This window comes from Mustela nivalis (assembly GCF_964662115.1).
Source record: "Mustela nivalis genome assembly, chromosome: 13".
Taxonomy (NCBI): Eukaryota; Metazoa; Chordata; class Mammalia; order Carnivora; family Mustelidae; genus Mustela; species Mustela nivalis.
The window spans coordinates 490,482-507,852 of record NC_139032.1 but is presented as its reverse complement, the minus strand read 5'-3'; the positions used below and the strand labels follow the sequence as shown (position 1 = coordinate 507,852).

Genomic DNA, 17,371 nt, shown 5'->3' with positions numbered 1-17,371 from the left:
CTTGGTGTAACGGTTGCCAACCCTTGAAGAACGGGTGATGTTGGACAAAATGGTGCTTCCACTGAGCAAGAGAGAGAGGCCAGAGGGCTTGCCAGATGATGTTTCCTTTACTAGCCAAGAGGAAGAGTTATAGGGTCTGAGACTGGCCCTGATACCACATTTGAGTTTTCTGTATTCTTGGTTCCATCTGTTCCTACCTGCTTGTTGTGGCTTACAAGTCCGAGTCGTGATAGGGCTTGGTTTGGTTGGGTTTGGGTGTTAAGCCAGGCCTAGAGTTTCACAAAGCAAAATGACAAGATGTGCATACTTTTTGGCCCAACTACGAGATTTGCTCCCGTGCAGCATGAGTATATCTGACCCTTTTAACTGTGGTGGTAGGCGGAGTGTGTCCTTCTGATGCCAGAGAGCATAAGAAAGGGTCAAGTCTTCTGTTCCTCATTTTGTTACTATTATATGAAGGAGTATTATGAGAACATCTTTGGCCCTCTGGATGGTAAAACTTGGAGAGATCAAAGAACACAGAACTTGAACTTTTGATGGGGGGTTCCAAAGAACTGATAGCATTGATTTACCAGTTGACATAGGTTTTTAGAAGAGATGCACCATAACTGTCTGTTTTCAGAGCATAGACTGGTAAGGTCCTTGGATGGGGCAGCATTTTCCGCTAAGATGCTGTGTTATGATTGCAAACGCTTAGGCTGTTATGGCTGTGCTGTTGCATAGGTCCTCTGGGAAAACTGATGGACAATCTGAGGAAGAGTCGATGGAATCAGTTTTAAAAGGGGGTGTACAGTGTCGGGGTCGACACTGACACCGAAGAGCAGGAAGAGCCCATCGAAATCCTGGTGTGAAGGGGGCTAGAGGAGGTTCTGGGGCCCAGGTGGCAGGACAGAGGAGCCCAGCATCTCAGGGGACTTCACAGGAGCAAATTGTCTACACAAGAACCGTGGTCCTGTGGCTCACACTCTAGCTTCTGGAAGATCACTGTGCGGGAGTTAATGCTAAGGAAGGCAGGACCGTAGGGGTGAGGGGAGCGGATTCACCACAGGGGTGATGAAGTCCATGTCATCGGAAGCCCGCCTCCCTTTTCCTCCCCGGACGCAAGTACTGAGCACTTCAGGAGCATTCAAGAGAGTTTGCAGGTCAGGGCCGAGAGGCTGCTTGGGGACGCACTTCCTGGTGTTGGAGTTTGTGCTCTGTTCTCTCATTCTTCTCGCATGTATGTATTACCTTTGAGAAACCAAACAAATCATTAGTGACACAGCTGTCTGAAATAGATGAAGTCATCAGTGACATGATCGATGTGTGTCTATGCAGAGCATCACCTGGTTTTGGGTTTCCCCGAAATGGTGCATTACCCCATGCTGATGTTCACATGAAATCAACGCGGTGAGAAACGAGTCACACGTCTCCTGTAACAACGTCAGTTGTGCTCACGCTGGCCCCCTCTAGCCTGAGGCCAGGTGCCTGTGTCAAGGGTACCCCTCTGTCTTGTGGGTCTCCCCAGTGCTCCCGAAATGCGGCTATCTTGGGGGCAACCTGACCGCACACTAAGAACACTGCGATTGAAATCCAAAGCCCAGAATCTAGTCGTGGCCCTGCCCAGAAACCGCTGTCCTACCGCCACAGACTCTACTTTCTTGGACTTTGGTTTTGCCTTTATAAACGAAGGATTTGGAACAGAACCCTGTGTATGTCCCTCCCAGCGCTCATGCCCGAGTCGAGGGTTCTTCCTGCAGGGACGGCAGGTTAACATCGTGCTTGATTGCCTTGGATGTGGGCTGCAGGAGAGCGTCTCCGCTGCTTAGAGATGAGGGAAAGGAAGAGCGAGCCTTCAAGGGTGGCAGGTTTACACCCAGCTTAATGGTGCCACTGAACTGTAAATCACCCTGCAAATAAGGAAAGTTTAGAACAATGGTGACTAATCCAGGCCCTGAGGAAATGTGGTCACATCCCTCTTAAACAAGAGCAGACTTTCTGTGAAGCAGATGGGCTTTAGCATAAGAACAGAGTAAAGCTTTCCTAACCCGCAGGAGAAGAGCGGGGAGCTCCAAGTTCCGCAGACACACTGATCCTTTCTCCGTTTCCTCCCAGGGTTTTCCAGGGAACACAAATGCCGACAGCGTGGTGCATTACCGGCTGCAGCCTCCGCTCGAAGCCAGGTTCCTGCGCTTCCTCCCCTTAGCCTGGAGCCCCAAGGGCAGGATCGGGATGAGGATAGAAGTGTACGGATGCACGTACCGTAAGTGCTGTTTAACCCTCTCCCTGCCCCAAAATCAGTGACAGAGGGACATGCTCTCATGGCCAGGCCGAAAAGCGAGCTTGACTTGTTTCTAATTTTTTAGATATGTCTTTGTGGAAAGCCTGGGTACTGCTGTCTTTAGTTACTTTAGGTGAACATAGAGGTGGGCCCGAACTGAGCCTCGGAATCTGTTTTAGAGTGGGCGTGTCATCCAAACAATGAGCTCCAAGTCAACCACAGCAACTCACTGTGATGGATGGTGCCGTCCTTGGGCACTGAGGTGACCCTGGTGTGGGGACATAGGGGGCAGCCGGTGATCTTGTTTTCCCCATAACCCAAAATGACTCTGGGCTTCTCCCATATTCACTGCTCAAATCCCCACTTTCCTGGACATGACCCCTTGTTTGAACATCACTTACGTGTTGTGTCTTCCCTCTTTTCCACTGATGAGCAGAGGGACAAAAGTCACAGCCAATGTGAGCGTGAACATAAGCAGAAATGCATTCAGTGACGTCTGTGGGGAAATCGACTCTACCGTTGCCATTTTGATGATTTGGAATATGCTGGAATTTTTAAAATGAGCACAAAAGAAAAAAATATTAAGGAAAATTTTCTAGAAAACTGGAAAATAACCCAAAGAGTATGTTGGCTGGGAACATCGTGGGAGGCTGGGTTTTTGGTCACACTTCACTTCATACCTGAGCAGAGCATTAGCTTTACCGAAAAGTGTCAGTGAGAGCTGTCACAGGTGGAGTGTTTAATATGTCAGATCCTACCTAGCAGACATTTTCTCATTCAACAACCAGACCAGCCAGATGGATCTGGTATGGTCTTGAGGGAGGAACTAACTTCACCGTGGAGACATGGAGAGGTTTGCAAGAGTTATTCCATACTGGACCTAGGATTTAAAAACTCTGTCTTCCCTCCAAATTTGGTTCTCATAACTACTATATTATGCAAGTTTTTGTTTCTTTGTTCTCTCACATGCCATGTCAGAATTTATCGGGTACGTGCTGTTTGCAAAGATCTGTGTTAGGGACTGGATGTAGGGGGCTCTTCTAAAATGATTGGTTTTCTTTGTCAGGATTTTATGAGAGGTCATAAAATTGTACAAAACAAATGTAAAATATTGGAACCCCATCCTGGGGCCTAGGGAGGAGCATGGCCAGTCAGTTTTCTGAGTGCAGGGCTTGCAGAGTGAGCTGGCGTCGGGAGGGGCTTCTGGAGGGAGGAAGGCACGAGTGTGCACACAGTGGCTCTGGGACTCTGGGCTTCTGTGGTCTCAGGGTGCAGGAGGGTGTGGGTGCTGTGGGGCACAGGAAACTGCTGCAAAGCAAGGATACCATTGCCCCTTTGCTGATCCCACAGGCAGGGAGACCTTCTGGAGGTGGGGCTCGCCATCCCAGAAGTGACCCCATCCTAGATTCAAGTGTCCCCTTCAGCCTCAGCTCCACCATCTTCCTGAGCTCAGACAGGCTCTGCTTTCACTCCATTTCCAAACGCTGCCTCTGTGTTGGCCCTTCCACGCAACATTCAGCGGAGATGGTTTCGTGATGCTGCCCGCCCTTTCCTCCTCTTTCCACGGGCTGTCGCCTTCCCTCCTTTTGTGTCTGAGCTCCGTGAACGTGCTCACTGCGGCAAGTGGCTGGGCCACCTGAGACTCCGTTTTCTCTTTGATCCCATAAAATCAGCTTCTCCTTCCTATTACTCTGGAAACGACTTCAGGTTTCCTGACTTCAAAGCAGAACAAGGTCTTTGATGGTGATTTGCTGTTAGCCTGATGTTCTTCATGAGGCGGTACCACCTCCTTGGGGGAGAGGTCAGTCCCAGGGAGATCAAAGCTTCAGGCCTGGTCCCAGGAAGGACCTGCGCGCTAAAGTCAGCAAACACGAGATGTGTGCCACAGGGGGCTCCTAGCCTAAAACTGTGGACTGATAACAGTCACAGTGACTCGCAAAACTACCCGGCGTCCATGGTTTACTAGTGGAGCTTCTGTCTTGTCTTCATTCTTACTATTAATAAGAGCAATTGTTCAAGCATAGAGCTTTGCACTTTGTTTTTGACAGTAATTGTATATGATATGATTTATAGCCCAACGTGCTAATTATTGCCCCCTCCACTTCTAGTCTCACTGCTCTGTTGATATTGAGAACATGTCCAGATTGCTCATCTTGGCATAGAATGTCTCTTGGATGCAGTTTCTCTCTCTGGTTTCACTTCTTTAAACTCCAATTACAATGGTATCTGCTGTTCCTACGAACACCAGGCATTCTTCATGGCTTCCTGGGGTGGCACACACACATTCTCTACCTGGAAAGCCCTCCCTTCCCCCAACTCCTAGACTGCACGTGGAGTGTGTGTGAGCTCTTCTTAGAGTCCCACGCCCCCTCCAGCAGCCTCGCGGAAGGGGGCGTCCAGGGCCGTGTTCCCCAGGGACTTGTTCTAGGTTTTGTATCCCACTCTGAAAAGGTTTCCATTCGGGTGTCCTCCACTTTCTTAAATTTTCAGTAACATTTACACACTCTGATCAGTTTCACTTTGACATCCTTGATGTAGGTCTCTGTAAGCCACAGACACCGACACTGACCCCAGGTCCTCCTTCAATTCTTTCTTGACTGTTATTCTTCCTTGGGGCACCTTCTACTCCTTCTTTTCCATTTTGACCACTGTGTTCATGGTTTGTGTCTTCTCAAGTATTCCCTTGAGCTTGTACTCGTCCCATCCTGTGCTGGTATAGTGTCGTCTTGTGTTCACTCGTGTGTTGCTTGTCTGAATAAGGGAAGCAAGAGAGAAGAAGGGGAGATCAGAAGGGGAGAAGAGGGAGGAAAGGAGTGCATGAGTCCTTGGGAATATGGACTATGTAGGCATAGAATGGCCAACACCATGGGGACCTACCAGTCTTCCCTGTGACACTCTGCTCCAGTGTCAAGTCAGGCATGAAAATAAAATTGGGAGGAAAACATGTAATAGGCCATTTTAAAACATTGTATTTATCTGGGGCACCTGGGGGGCTTAGTCAGTTAAGCATCCGACTCTTGATCTCAGCTCAGGTCTCTGTCTCAGGGTCATGAGTTCAAGTCTCATGTTGGGCTCTGTGCTGGGCATGGAGCCTAGTTAAAAAAAATTAAAAATTGTGTTTATTTAAAAAGTGTACTGACTGTTACAGCAAAAAATTATAGGTTGTGTTTAGCAACCTCAAAACACTCTTGATATTTATATATTTTTATAAATATGAATATATATGTAATATAAATGCACATATAATATAAATATCATAAAAATTTAAATGTCCATAATCAATACAAATAACTAACTCTAACATACTTTTATTTGAATAAAAACTCCAAAATAATGCATTAAATTACCTGTTAGCATCATACTTAACTTTACAAGAAGGTTCGTGAAAAATGTGTTCGTACGTAATTCAACTAATTAAATTATTGGGGTACTTGAGATGGAGATCACTTATTATGAATCAGAATGGGAACCAATAGTTTTGTTCTGCAAGAGTGCAGAACCTACATTCCAAAATGGAAAATGTGATATGATACTTCATTGAAAAATACAAAATGTTTTTCCAATTTATACGATTTCAATTTGTAATTATTAGTTTTCTTAACTGGAGCCATATTTTGATGCTATCACCAACATGGGCATGAAGGTGAAGGAACTTCTACTTCTATAGATGGGCTGTCCCCCATCTGCACTTGGAGAGCTAGCTGCTGCAAACTCACTAAGCTAAGTCTTCTCTGTCCCACAATATGATGTTTTGGTTTAAGTTTTTAAAAAACCTATTGCCTTTAAAAATGGTGTATGAGTCACACATGTTTAAAAATGTCATTTTATGTTTAGTGACGTGTCCGTTTGTTTTCAGATATTCAAATTCATTCATGAACGTTTGTAAGTGAACAACATTCTGTAGAATTAATTCTCTTTGATGAGGCCCGAAACTGAGTTTCCAGTGCACACATTCCCGTTGTAAGTCATCCTTGTGACAGGGCGCACTCTTACTTATCACGTGGGCTTCACGTTTATCATGAGGGGCTTCTTGATCAACAGTATAGCCCATTGTTTGAACCGTGTTGGCTGCTTTTGGGTGCCTACCTGTAAATTGTGTGTGACACATGCCGTATGCTTGGGAAGGTCTTACCCTCTTTCTTTACCGACACTTCCCCAGAGAAGACCTCCCCCGTGCTCCACTTCCTCCTTCCTGACTGTGAGCTTTCTTGTCTCTAGTTTCCTAAGCAGACCACAGTAAGACTAGGCTACTCCTGCTGAAATGTGTTCTTTTCATGGTAGCTGAAGTGAGAAGGGGAGGGGCGCACTGTCAGCTCTGGGAAGGCCGAGCCGTGTCTGTCCTCTTGGGTTCCCCCCCAGCATCCCAGCACCTAGTGGGTGCTGCACCCATGGTAAATGAAAATACAGCTGTACTTGGGGGAACAAATGGAAATTAAGTCAGGGCAGCGTAGGGGTAGGGGAGGAAGGGAATATGGAGGAAAATGGTCTTTTAATGACAAAACTATATTTTCCAAAGCCAAATCCCTGCCAAGGCAAGTTCTGAAGCTACGGAAAATGGTCTGTATTGCTATTCCACAGGAGCCATAATATTTACCTATTTTTTGACCTCACAAATATAGATTCATGAAAAGTGACAAACGAGCTATATTGAATTATGCAACAGGCAGATCAAAAATAATTAAATTTGTGATTTGCCATCTAAAATAGGTTTTTGTGTGTGTGTGTGTGTCAAGATCTTTCTTTATTCCATTTTGATTTTTTTTTTCATAAATACAGTTCTTTCTGACTATAAAGTTGGTATTCAACTTACTCATCCTTCCAGTCCTACCATGGTCTGACTGAATCCTCTCATTTTTATTTATTTATTTATTCATTCATTTAATTTTTATTTTATTTATTTATTTTTATTTTTTTAATTTCTTTTCAACGTAACAATATTCATTGCTTTTGCACCACACCCAGTGCTCCATGCAATCCGTGCCCTCCCCAGTACCCACCACCTGGTTCCCCCAACCTCCCACCCCCAGCCCCTTCAAAACCCGCAGGATTTTTAATATTTAAATAGAAGAAGGATCGCCACATGTCTTGCAGTAAGCTGGTTCTTATCATGGCCACTTGTAAGCAGCCAGGAATCTGGCTCAGCAAGGATCACTGGTTAATGGCACTGAGGGCGGGGAAGACAGGCGTCTGTAAAGGGCCAGACAGCACTATTTTAGGTCTGTGGGTATCTGTGATCTCCACCACAATTGTTTTTTTTTTTCTTTTTTTTTTTAACGAACCTTTAAAAATTAGCTCATGGGGCCATATAGGCTACAGAGTGATGTGGGTCATTTCAGATGAAAAGAAAGCAGCCTCACATTTCAGACTTCTGGAAGCAATTCCTCATTTTTTTTATTATAATTTTTTATTTTTTATAAACATATATTTTTATCCCCAGGGGTACAGGTCTGTAGGAGACAAACCGTAAGCAATTCCTCATTTTTATCTGTGCTGTTTTAACTCCTCTCCACTGAGCTTATGTTTGTTACCATTTAAGATTTAATGAAACCACCGAGATTACTACCAGATATATTGTTTGAAGTGGCTTTGTTTTACTCCATTGATGACATCTATAGATTACAACTCAGTCCCCTTCTAGGCTTAAAGAACCTGTCAAAACACATGTTAAATGTGCCTTGTAAGATAGAATGTGATGATTAGCTTGTGGTTGATTGTTCTAGGTACGAGTGTTAGGGATCTCACTGGAGAGGAAACAAAAACATTACAACAAAAGGATTTTCAGCCCATTCTTTTGTGTTTCTATAAATCCAATAAATTTTTCACTACTCCATTTTGCCTGAGGGGGAATGTTCCAGGAAATATAATCTAGGTTCTGTAGAGCAGTGGTTCTCATATGTAGTCACCAGACCAGCGGCATCGACATTGTCAACATTGCTAGGGGACATGTGAGAAAAGCAGACTCTCAGGTCCCACCCCAGGCCAGCAGAGTCACAGTTCTGGGATGGAGCTGGATTCTGTGCTTACCCAACACACCAGGACATCCTCATCCCTAGAAGACCAATATTACTCTTAAAAAGCTATAGTGGCAACAGGGAAGTTGGGGACAAACCTAATCTGATCAAAAGAAGCCTGATAGAATCATTTGTGGACCAAACAATTCTTCGCTAACTGAAGAAGGGACATCATTCGAATTTGACAAAGGGATATGTTTTTATCAGACATTAATTTAACTATGCAATGGAGAATAATTGCTTATTTCCATGATTTTTAGACACACTGCTGTGTTTATATATTTTCCACCATGTATGGGAACCAGAATTAAACTCCTGAATTTTCAGAAGGTGGTTGCATGAAATAAAGGATTCCTTAGAGTTGTGAACATAAAGGGTTTACTGTAAATATTTTAGTTTGTCTGAATGAAATTCAGGTCCTAATGTACATTGGTCCCAGGCTTTTGTGAAGTTAAATAAACCCAACATTGTATCATCGGCTCAGAAGACATCAACTTCCTGTTTCTTTGGCTTCTTCTTGTACCTTCATTTATTGCACACACACATTTGAAAAAACCTCTTTTTCAAAAATTTGAGTGCAGTGTACACACAATGTACATTAGCGTCAGGTGTACAACATAGTGATTAGACAATTTTACGGGTTGTACAATGTTCATCACAAGCGTGGCTGCCGCACATCCCCACACAACTCGATTAGAATATCATTGACTAATTTCCTAGCCACTCCTTGACTTATTCATTCACTCCATGACTGGAAGCCTGAACCTGCCGCTCCAAGTCACCCACTTCGCCCATCCTCCACCCTGTCCCTTTGATAGCCACCAGTTTGTTCTCTGCATTTATAGGTCTGGTTCTGCTTTGTTTGTTTATTCATTTCTTTTGTTTTTAGATTCCATGTATGAGTAAAATCATATGGTTTTTGACTTTTTAAGGCACAGTAACATCTTGTCTTTTTACTTGTGAAATATGAGAAATATGAGAGATTCTTCTGTGTAGTATGAGTCCCTTGCGCTCTTCCGTTCGGTCCGTGGTTGCTTTGACCAGTGTTCTTTTCACATTAATGATAAGATATGACTTTTTCAATAAAGAGAATGCAAGTGATCTTGATAGTGGGAGAAATAAGACTATCGGAGAGCTGAGGGACAATGGCAGCTTCATAGCCACGATGTGCCAACTTGGGGAGTGACTTCAACTGTTTTACCGATCTTTGTTGTTTACAGGATGAGAAGTGGCCAGTACACAGGCAGAAGCAATTGGGCTTAGTCAACAGAAGTATTTCTAGATGACACATGTTAGGGGAAATGTCAGAAAAGGCAAAGAGTGGATGATAGGGATCTCATCTACAGGTATCAGGGAGGATGGGCAGCACCGTTTTTTCCCCTCCACACTAAACAGACCAGAGATATATTATGTGTGTGTGTGTGTGTGTGTGTGTGTGAACTTGCTCATTTCAGTAAAGATGTATTATACTTAGATTATTTTCTAATTTCTCCCACTGTAGGATCCAAGATGGTTAACTTTGATGGGAAAAGCTCCTTGTTATATACGCTTAATCAGAAATCCATGAGTCCAGCAAAAGATGTTATTTCTTTGAAATTTAAAACCAGGCAGATTGACGGAATTCTACTCCACAGAGAAGGACAAAATGGCAAACACGTCACCCTGCAGTTAGTTAGAGGAAAGCTCATCTTATCGCTTAATTCAGGTAAAAAGTTTCCAGTGGATGCTTTCAAAAATATGCCTCTTTAGATAGAAGTATCTTTTTATGCTTAGTTTTTCACAGTTAAGTAGCTAATTTATCCTGAAAACCAGAACACTTTTGAGAAAGAAAGAAGACCCTAGAAATAATTACTTTGGAGCCAGAGGCATGAAACAGAATGGTCTGGGCAAATGGGAGCGTGGTCGCTCCATGGTTGAGGTGTACTATGGAGAACACTCATGTATCCTGAATGTACTTGACTGTAACAACTTTTACAGGTTGGTTAGTGTGTAAGACCATTTGCACATGTTCAGTAAACAACCTGGTAATATTATAAAGACAAGGGGTGGATCCCCGAAACCATGAGGTGGTGCTCTTCATGAGGTTCTTGGAAGAAGATACTTCCAAGAAAAATGAAAATGCAATAATTAATAATAATAAACACAAGAAAGATAGAAGAAATCATTCCCAAGTGAGAGAAGGTTGTACATGAGGCTGAGGTAAAGGCAGTTGACCAGCTCTCCGGATAGAAGTGTGCCAGGAAAGTGACTGGGGGGCATGTTGACCTCCCACACAGCAGCCACAGTACTGAGTTGGCCTCCCACACGGCAGCCATGGTACCGGGTTGGATGAGGTGGTTCATTTGCTTCACCTGTCCTTGTAGGCCGTGCTAACCTGCCCTCCCCTGACGCCCATGTGACCCTCACCCTGGGCAGCCTGCTGGATGACGAGCACTGGCATTCTGTCCTCATCGAGCTCGGGAACACGCACGTCCACTTCACCGTGGACAGGCACAGTCAGCATTTCCAGGCCGAGGGCGAGTGCGACTACTTGGATCTTGATTATAAGGTGTGAACATTTTTTTTCAAGTATTACAGATTTTGTTATTTAAACGCAACACAACCTTTTAAGAAAATACCGCTACACAGAGAAATTCCCATTGCTAGTAATTTGGAATTCTGGCGAAATGTTTCCCACAGATGACGGCCCAGCAGGAGACCCATGTACATTGTTGAGATGTTGTAGCACTCATAGGTGTGAGTTCTCCCCTGAGAGGAAGTAGTTGTTGAATTCAGAAAGTGTGTGGATGAAGAGCTATCAGTAGGACAGGCGGCACAGTGAAGTACGTGTTTGGACGGCTTTCCGTGTTCCCTCTGGTGCTGACCATGATCCGTTCCCTTGGAGATCTCTGTGTTTTAGGGTGATCGTAAACAGAATTAGCAATCTAGGGTGCTTGGAGAAGTAATCACCATACATTCCAACCTGCTTTTCAAGGAACAAGAGAGCCAGAGTCAGGCAATTCAAAATACTGTTTCTAGGGACATTTAAAGGCTTAACACATCCCAGCGTTTTGCCCGCATGTATCGAACCAGCACTGGAGAACACCTTCTGTTCTGCCAGTTCTGCTCAGCACATCTATCACAGCAAAGGGGATGATTTCAACATTCATTTAGTGTAAGTGGCCTCACCCGAGGAGGCCAGCTGCAGAGCCTGGTCCTGAATGAGATTATCGATGCCTTCATTATTCTAACCCATCAGCAGTGTCCTGGCAAAGACCCGGACCCTGACGCTGGTTTCTGGGAAGGTTTGTAAAGTAGAATGTCATCACAGTCAGCCGCCTTGTCACCCAGATCAAAAGTGACCGTGGAAATGAATGTACAACTTTCCCCGTCAGCTGAAGTGACATAACGCTTCGAGTAGCAAATTGCGAGAGGGGGTATTTAACCTACTTATATAAATGTAATAAAGAAAGAACTGGTACATCTACGTCTAAAAATTCACCTGAAATTAACATGATAATGTTAAAATAATGCCAGATAGATTGGAGGCAATTAACTTATACCTGCTGAGCATACATGTTTTAGGCAGACAATCAGAAAATCATTAAACAATGTTATTTATGTCATTTGTTTCTTTCTAAGATCAGCTTTGGAGGGATTCCTGGACATGGAAAATCAGTGGCATTCCCACAAAAAGACTTTCATGGCTGTTTTGAAAATCTCTACTATAATGGAGTGGATCTCATTGATTTGTCCAAGAAACACACACCACAGATCCTCGTCCTGGTAAGAGAGCTACACGTGAGGTCAATGGAGCAGGGAACTGCAGCTTGTCTGATGGGCCCAGTCTAGAATGCGCCTCTCCTGAAGGCCGGGAAAGTGCCAGTCATGTGTGCCTTTTAGTTCGTTTTTGATTTAATTCACTAAATAATTAACTTGATTTTTAAATTTAACTTTTTAAAATTTTAGTGCCAGTCACTGACACACAGTGTCGTATGAGCTTCAGGTGTTCAGTTCGCAAATGGGTCATAGCACATCTGAATAAAGACTTTTAGGGGCAGGTCTCTGTTGGGATTGATTTCCTCTTACTCCTTTCTCCCATTACTGAACTCCTAGCTCAGTGCCTATCGCTCGCTTGAAGGGCCAGTACTCGAGAGATGAATTTGGATTGGAAAGGAATTTGAGCTTAATTTAATTTGAGGCCAGGAACCTGGGGAGAAGGTGGACTCTTGTGCAAAAGCCAGCTGTCGGGTTTCTGCCTGGCCCAGCAATTTGCAGAGGGGTTAGGAGTGGGTCGGTGAAGGGTCTGCTGCATCTCTCCATCCTGGGCAGGCTCCATGGTGCCAACCACAAACCCTATCTCCGAGCTCAGGGGCTGTGCCCCAGGGGTCTGGTGCCTGTTTCCTGATGTGCAGGAACGCCCCATTGTTCTGCGAAGGGAGGCCAAGGCCCACAGATACACAAAGGGAGGTTAGTAAAATCAGTCCTGTGACCTAAGAAAGAAAAAGATTTGCCAGAAAACTTGCTTGACTCTTTGGAAGGCAGATGTGGCTTTGAACAGGCGACTGGGCACGTTAGGGACCTTCTCGTCCCAAGGCCAGGAGTCTGCTGTGGATCTGGGGACTTAAGTCAGCGAATAAGGAGCATGTTATCTTGAGGCAGGTGGACCCCTCAGATGGGTTGGGCTGTTGTCAGGCTTTCGTCCCTCCACGCGGCTGCAGGCCGTCCCCCAGGGCCAGCGTGTTACTGAGCTAGCGTCTGTCCTTCCACATTTGGTTGCTTAGACTCAAATCCTCTACAATCAGTGCACGCAGCTTTGTGAATGTCGACGCCTCCATATTGAGTGTCGTTTACAGAAATGGGATTGTTTTATGTGAGCTTTTCTCCATCTCTAGTTTCCAACTCAGAGAAACCTGTGGAAATGCTTTTTTTTTTTTTTTAAGATTTATTTATTTTAGAGAGCATGAAGGAGACAAAGAGAGAGGACCTCTCAAGCAGACCCCCCACTGAGCTCGGAGCCCCACATGGGACTCGATCCTGGGGCCCTGAGACCATGACCTGAGCCAAAATCAAGAGTCGGTCACTCAGTCAACTGAGCCTCCCAGGTGCCCCAATTTATAAGAGAGTTTTAGGTTTGATGAATTACCCTATGTCATTCATGATCCAGATGTTTTCTCAGATTAACAAATTTTCTATGAAATATAAGATCATGTTATAATATAAGTATATATTATATTATATATATTATATTATAATTGTATATATCATATATCATATCTTTTATATTAAATGTTATGGGCCATGTTGAGCATATAAATGCCTTTACTGGTACGTAGCCAATGTCTTGATGTATTTTTTTTTTAAATAGCTTTGTAGTATTTCGTCTTGCTTTGAAATACTTCTGAAACCCTAGACTCTAGATACAATCTCAAGGATTTTCCTGTAAAAATTTTTAAGGCAGTTTCATTTATTTATTTACTTTAAAATTGAAAAAAAATAAGTCTTTGACTGTCTGGGCTTTACTCTTTGTGAGGATCAGTAGTTATTTTAGGTCTTGTGGGTAACCGTTCATGCCTGAGCTGTTTAGTGACCAGACCCAACCTCCACGCACAGGCTTGAATCTTACCTCTCACCACGTGGTGGCTGTACCTGTGGTCTCAGATCTTTCTGTGGGTCAGTCACTGAGCTCCGCTGCTGTGTTTACCCCATACCAATGCTGTATTGACTTGATTACAGTGCTTTTATGGTATATATTTTGGAGAGGAAGGACAATGTTTGGGCACATATTCCTCTGGAATTTATGAAAATCTAATTTTTTAAAAAAAGAATTTATTTATTTACTTGAGAGAGAGAGGATGCACCTGCAGGGGGCAGACAGAGGGAGAGGGAGAAGCAGACTCCCTCTGAGTCCTCGATCCCAGGACCCCGAGATCATGACCTCAGGTGAAGGCAGAGGCTTAACCCACTGAGCCCCCCAGGCACCCCACTTAATTGGAGTTCTTTTAAGAACTTAAAAATAAATTTGCTCCTTGAGCAGCAGACATAATCTAAAGCTCAATGGTGTGTTTTTAAATAAAATAGAATGAAATAAAAGCAACAGGCAGTTGGCGGGTCAGAGGTCAGGCTGGGGAGCGTGTGCTGGTTGACACAGCCCATGGGAGCCTCTAAGAGGTGGACAGCCCACGCAGGCCAGCCACACCCCTGCTTCAGACGGGCCGAAGCCTAGGGCCTGCCTGAGCCAGATGTTCATGTCCCCTGAGTGATGGGTGTATAAGTGTTCACACAACCAAGCGGAGTGCAGGAAGGTTCCCAGAGCCACTGTCTGTGATGCTGAGCTTCATGCTGCAAGTAAACAGCCAGTGCCTCGAAGTATAAGAAATCTGTCTCCTCTGCTGTGTCCTGCACCCAGCACAAGGCCTGGGAAAGATGTGTCTCGAGATTCCTTCACCAATGCCCAGAAATGGAGGAGACAGAACTTCCCTAAAAGCCTCAGAAGGAGGTTTGCCCAGCCAGGACACTGTCATGGTTTGAGGGACCTGTCAGGTAAATTTGGATTGCAGCTGGATGGGGAAACCTAGTTCTTAGGTCCTTGCTTGCTGGTAGGTTGGTAGGAAACTGCACCTCTTGGAAAGCTTGTTGTTCATGAAAGCATCCCTTCTGCCCCTTCCTAAACCATTTTCCACTGTATTCACAGGGAAATGTGTCCTTCTTGTGCTCACACCCACAAACTGTGCCCGTGACTTTTCTGAGCTCCAGGAGTTACTTGGCTCTACCGGGCACCGTCGGAGAGGACAAGGTGTCGGTCACTTTCCAATTCCGAACTTGGAACAGGGCAGGGCTGCTGCTGACCACTCAGTTCCAACATGGGCCAGCGGCTCTCGTGCTCGTTCTTAATGATGGAAAACTCAGGCTGAGTCTCTCCCAGCCCGGACACACGGCGAGGGATGTCACAGCAGGTAATAGGTGTTTGCTGTGACCACATGGTCCTTCTGTCACCTCTGCATTAAATGAGTGACTGAATCAGTAAGATAACTTGCAATCCTTCTAGAGGGAACTAGAGTTCTTTTACCTTTGAACTAGGTACCTCCAGGCTGTTGGCGTGTGAGTCAGTGTGACCTGCAGTTAGCTGCAGATCACACATACCTCTCAAAAAGTTTAAAAAATAGGGCGCCTGGGTGGCTCAGTGGGTTAAGCCTCTGCCATCGGCTCAGGTCATGATTGCAGGGTCCTGGGATCGAGCCCCGCATCGCATCGGGCTCTCTGCTCAGCAGGGAGCCTGCTTCCTCCTCTCTCTCTGCCTGCCTCTCTGCCTACTTGTGATGTCTCTCTGTCAAATAAATAAATAAAATATTTTTAAAAAGTTTAAAAAATAACCTAGTTATCAACTGATGGTGGGAGTTGGCAGTCCACGTGAAACACTGGAGAGCAGTAGCCGAAGTCGGAGTCCTGACAAGAGTTTCCTTAGCCAGTCTTTGGAGCCTATACGCACACCAATCATAATATTTGAAGTTACGATTTTTCCTAGATTTTCTGTTCCTTCAGGAATCCCTGTTTTGGATAAGGCTTCTTATAACTATGGGTGAATGTTCTGCTTGACTTCCAAGAAGGACCCACATTTCTAAACTCCCTTCCAGGGTCATGTTATCCTTGGAGTCTGGGGACTCTTTTGCGTTAGAGTGCTGGTGAAAATGTAAAGCCAGGTGGGTGTCATTCCACGAGTGCTGACTACGGAAGAAACACCTTGCCTAGCCCAGGTTACCACGTCGGGATTGAAAGGCGGGAATGAAACGTAGCTCTTTGTTGCTCTTTATAAATAAAAGAAAAAATATGACCACCAGCATAGGGAATTCCCTTGTGGACCTCAGCAGATGAGCACAATCAGGGAGTGTCAAGTCAAATTTTGAATATTGCTTCACTCTTGGTTTGTGTAGATTTACAAGTTGCATGCCTTATTAACGAAGAGATGATGTTTTGCTGTTGCTTCACGTGAGTACACACCGTTCTGCCTTCCAACACACTGGGATTAGTTATTTAACTTTTTTTTGAAGGCTGGCACTGAAATATTATAGGAATATTTTATTGAATTGATTCTTTAAGCTTTCACTGGGTAACACATTAATTTTTGGAAACAAACCAGAGGTGCATTTTTCTTGCTGCTTTTTTTAGAAGCATTTGAGGAGTGTTTTTTTTTTTTTTTTTTTTTTTTTTTTAAACCTTTGAAATACAGGCCTGCCTCCGAGATACTCAGGTTTGGTTCCAGACCACCCAAATACAACAAATATTGCAATAAAGTGAACCAAATGGATTTTTTTTTGGCTTCCCCATGCATATAAAAGTTATGTCTGCAGTATACCATGGTGTGTTAAATGTGCAGGAACTTTATGTCTGGAAAAATAATATATACGCCTTAATTAAAAAAAATATTCTATTGCAAGACAGGGAACAACATGTGTTGGAGGGCATGTGGAGAAAGGGGAACCCTCTTATACTGTTGGTGGGAATGCAAGTTGGTGCAGCCTCTTTGGAGAACAGTGTGGAGATTCCTCAAGAAATTAAAAATAGAGCTTCCCTATGACCCTGCAATTGCACTACTGGATATTTACCCTAAAGATAGAGATGTAGTGAAAAGAAGGGCCATCTGTACCCCAATGTTTATAGCAGCAAGGGCCATAGTCACCAAACTGTGGAAAGAGCCAAGATGCCCTTCAATGGATGAATGGATAAGGAAGATGTGGTCCATATACACTATGGAGTATTATGCCTCCATCAGAAAGGACGAATACCCAACTTTTGTATCAACATGGATGGGACTGAAAGAGATTATGCTGAGTGAAATAAGTCAAACAGAGAGAGTCAATTATCATATGGTCTCACTTACTTGTGGAGCATAACAAATAGCATGGAGGACATGGGGAGTTAGAGAGGAGAAGGGAGTTGGGGGAAATTGGAAGGGGAGGTGAACCATGAGAGACTATGGATTCTGAAAACCAATCTGAGGGGTTTGAAGTGGCGGGGGTGTGGGAGGTCGGGGTACCAGGTGGTGGGTATTATAGAGGGCACAGATTGCATAGAGCACTGGGTGTGGTGCAAAAATAATGAATACTGTTATGCTGAAAATAAA

The 17,371-nt window shown here is 44.3% G+C and overlaps 1 protein-coding gene across 5 annotated transcripts in view; it reads left to right on the top strand.

Moving 5' to 3' along the window:
- Nucleotides 1-17,371, top strand: part of LOC309847267 (contactin-associated protein-like 3) — a 160,569-nt gene that overhangs the window by 67,471 nt on the left and 75,727 nt on the right. For 4 of the 5 annotated variants that reach the window (XM_082697202.1, XM_082697201.1, XM_082697200.1 and 1 more), the window contains exons 4-8: nt 2,095-2,242; nt 9,773-9,976; nt 10,635-10,819; nt 11,893-12,036; nt 14,945-15,206. In XM_082697202.1, coding sequence (XP_082553328.1) covers nt 2,095-2,242; nt 9,773-9,976; nt 10,635-10,819; nt 11,893-12,036; nt 14,945-15,206 — 943 coding nt within the window. The remainder of the gene's footprint in view (nt 1-2,094; nt 2,243-9,772; nt 9,977-10,634; nt 10,820-11,892; nt 12,037-14,944; nt 15,207-17,371) is intronic. The other variant, XM_082697203.1, reaches the window with a different exon arrangement.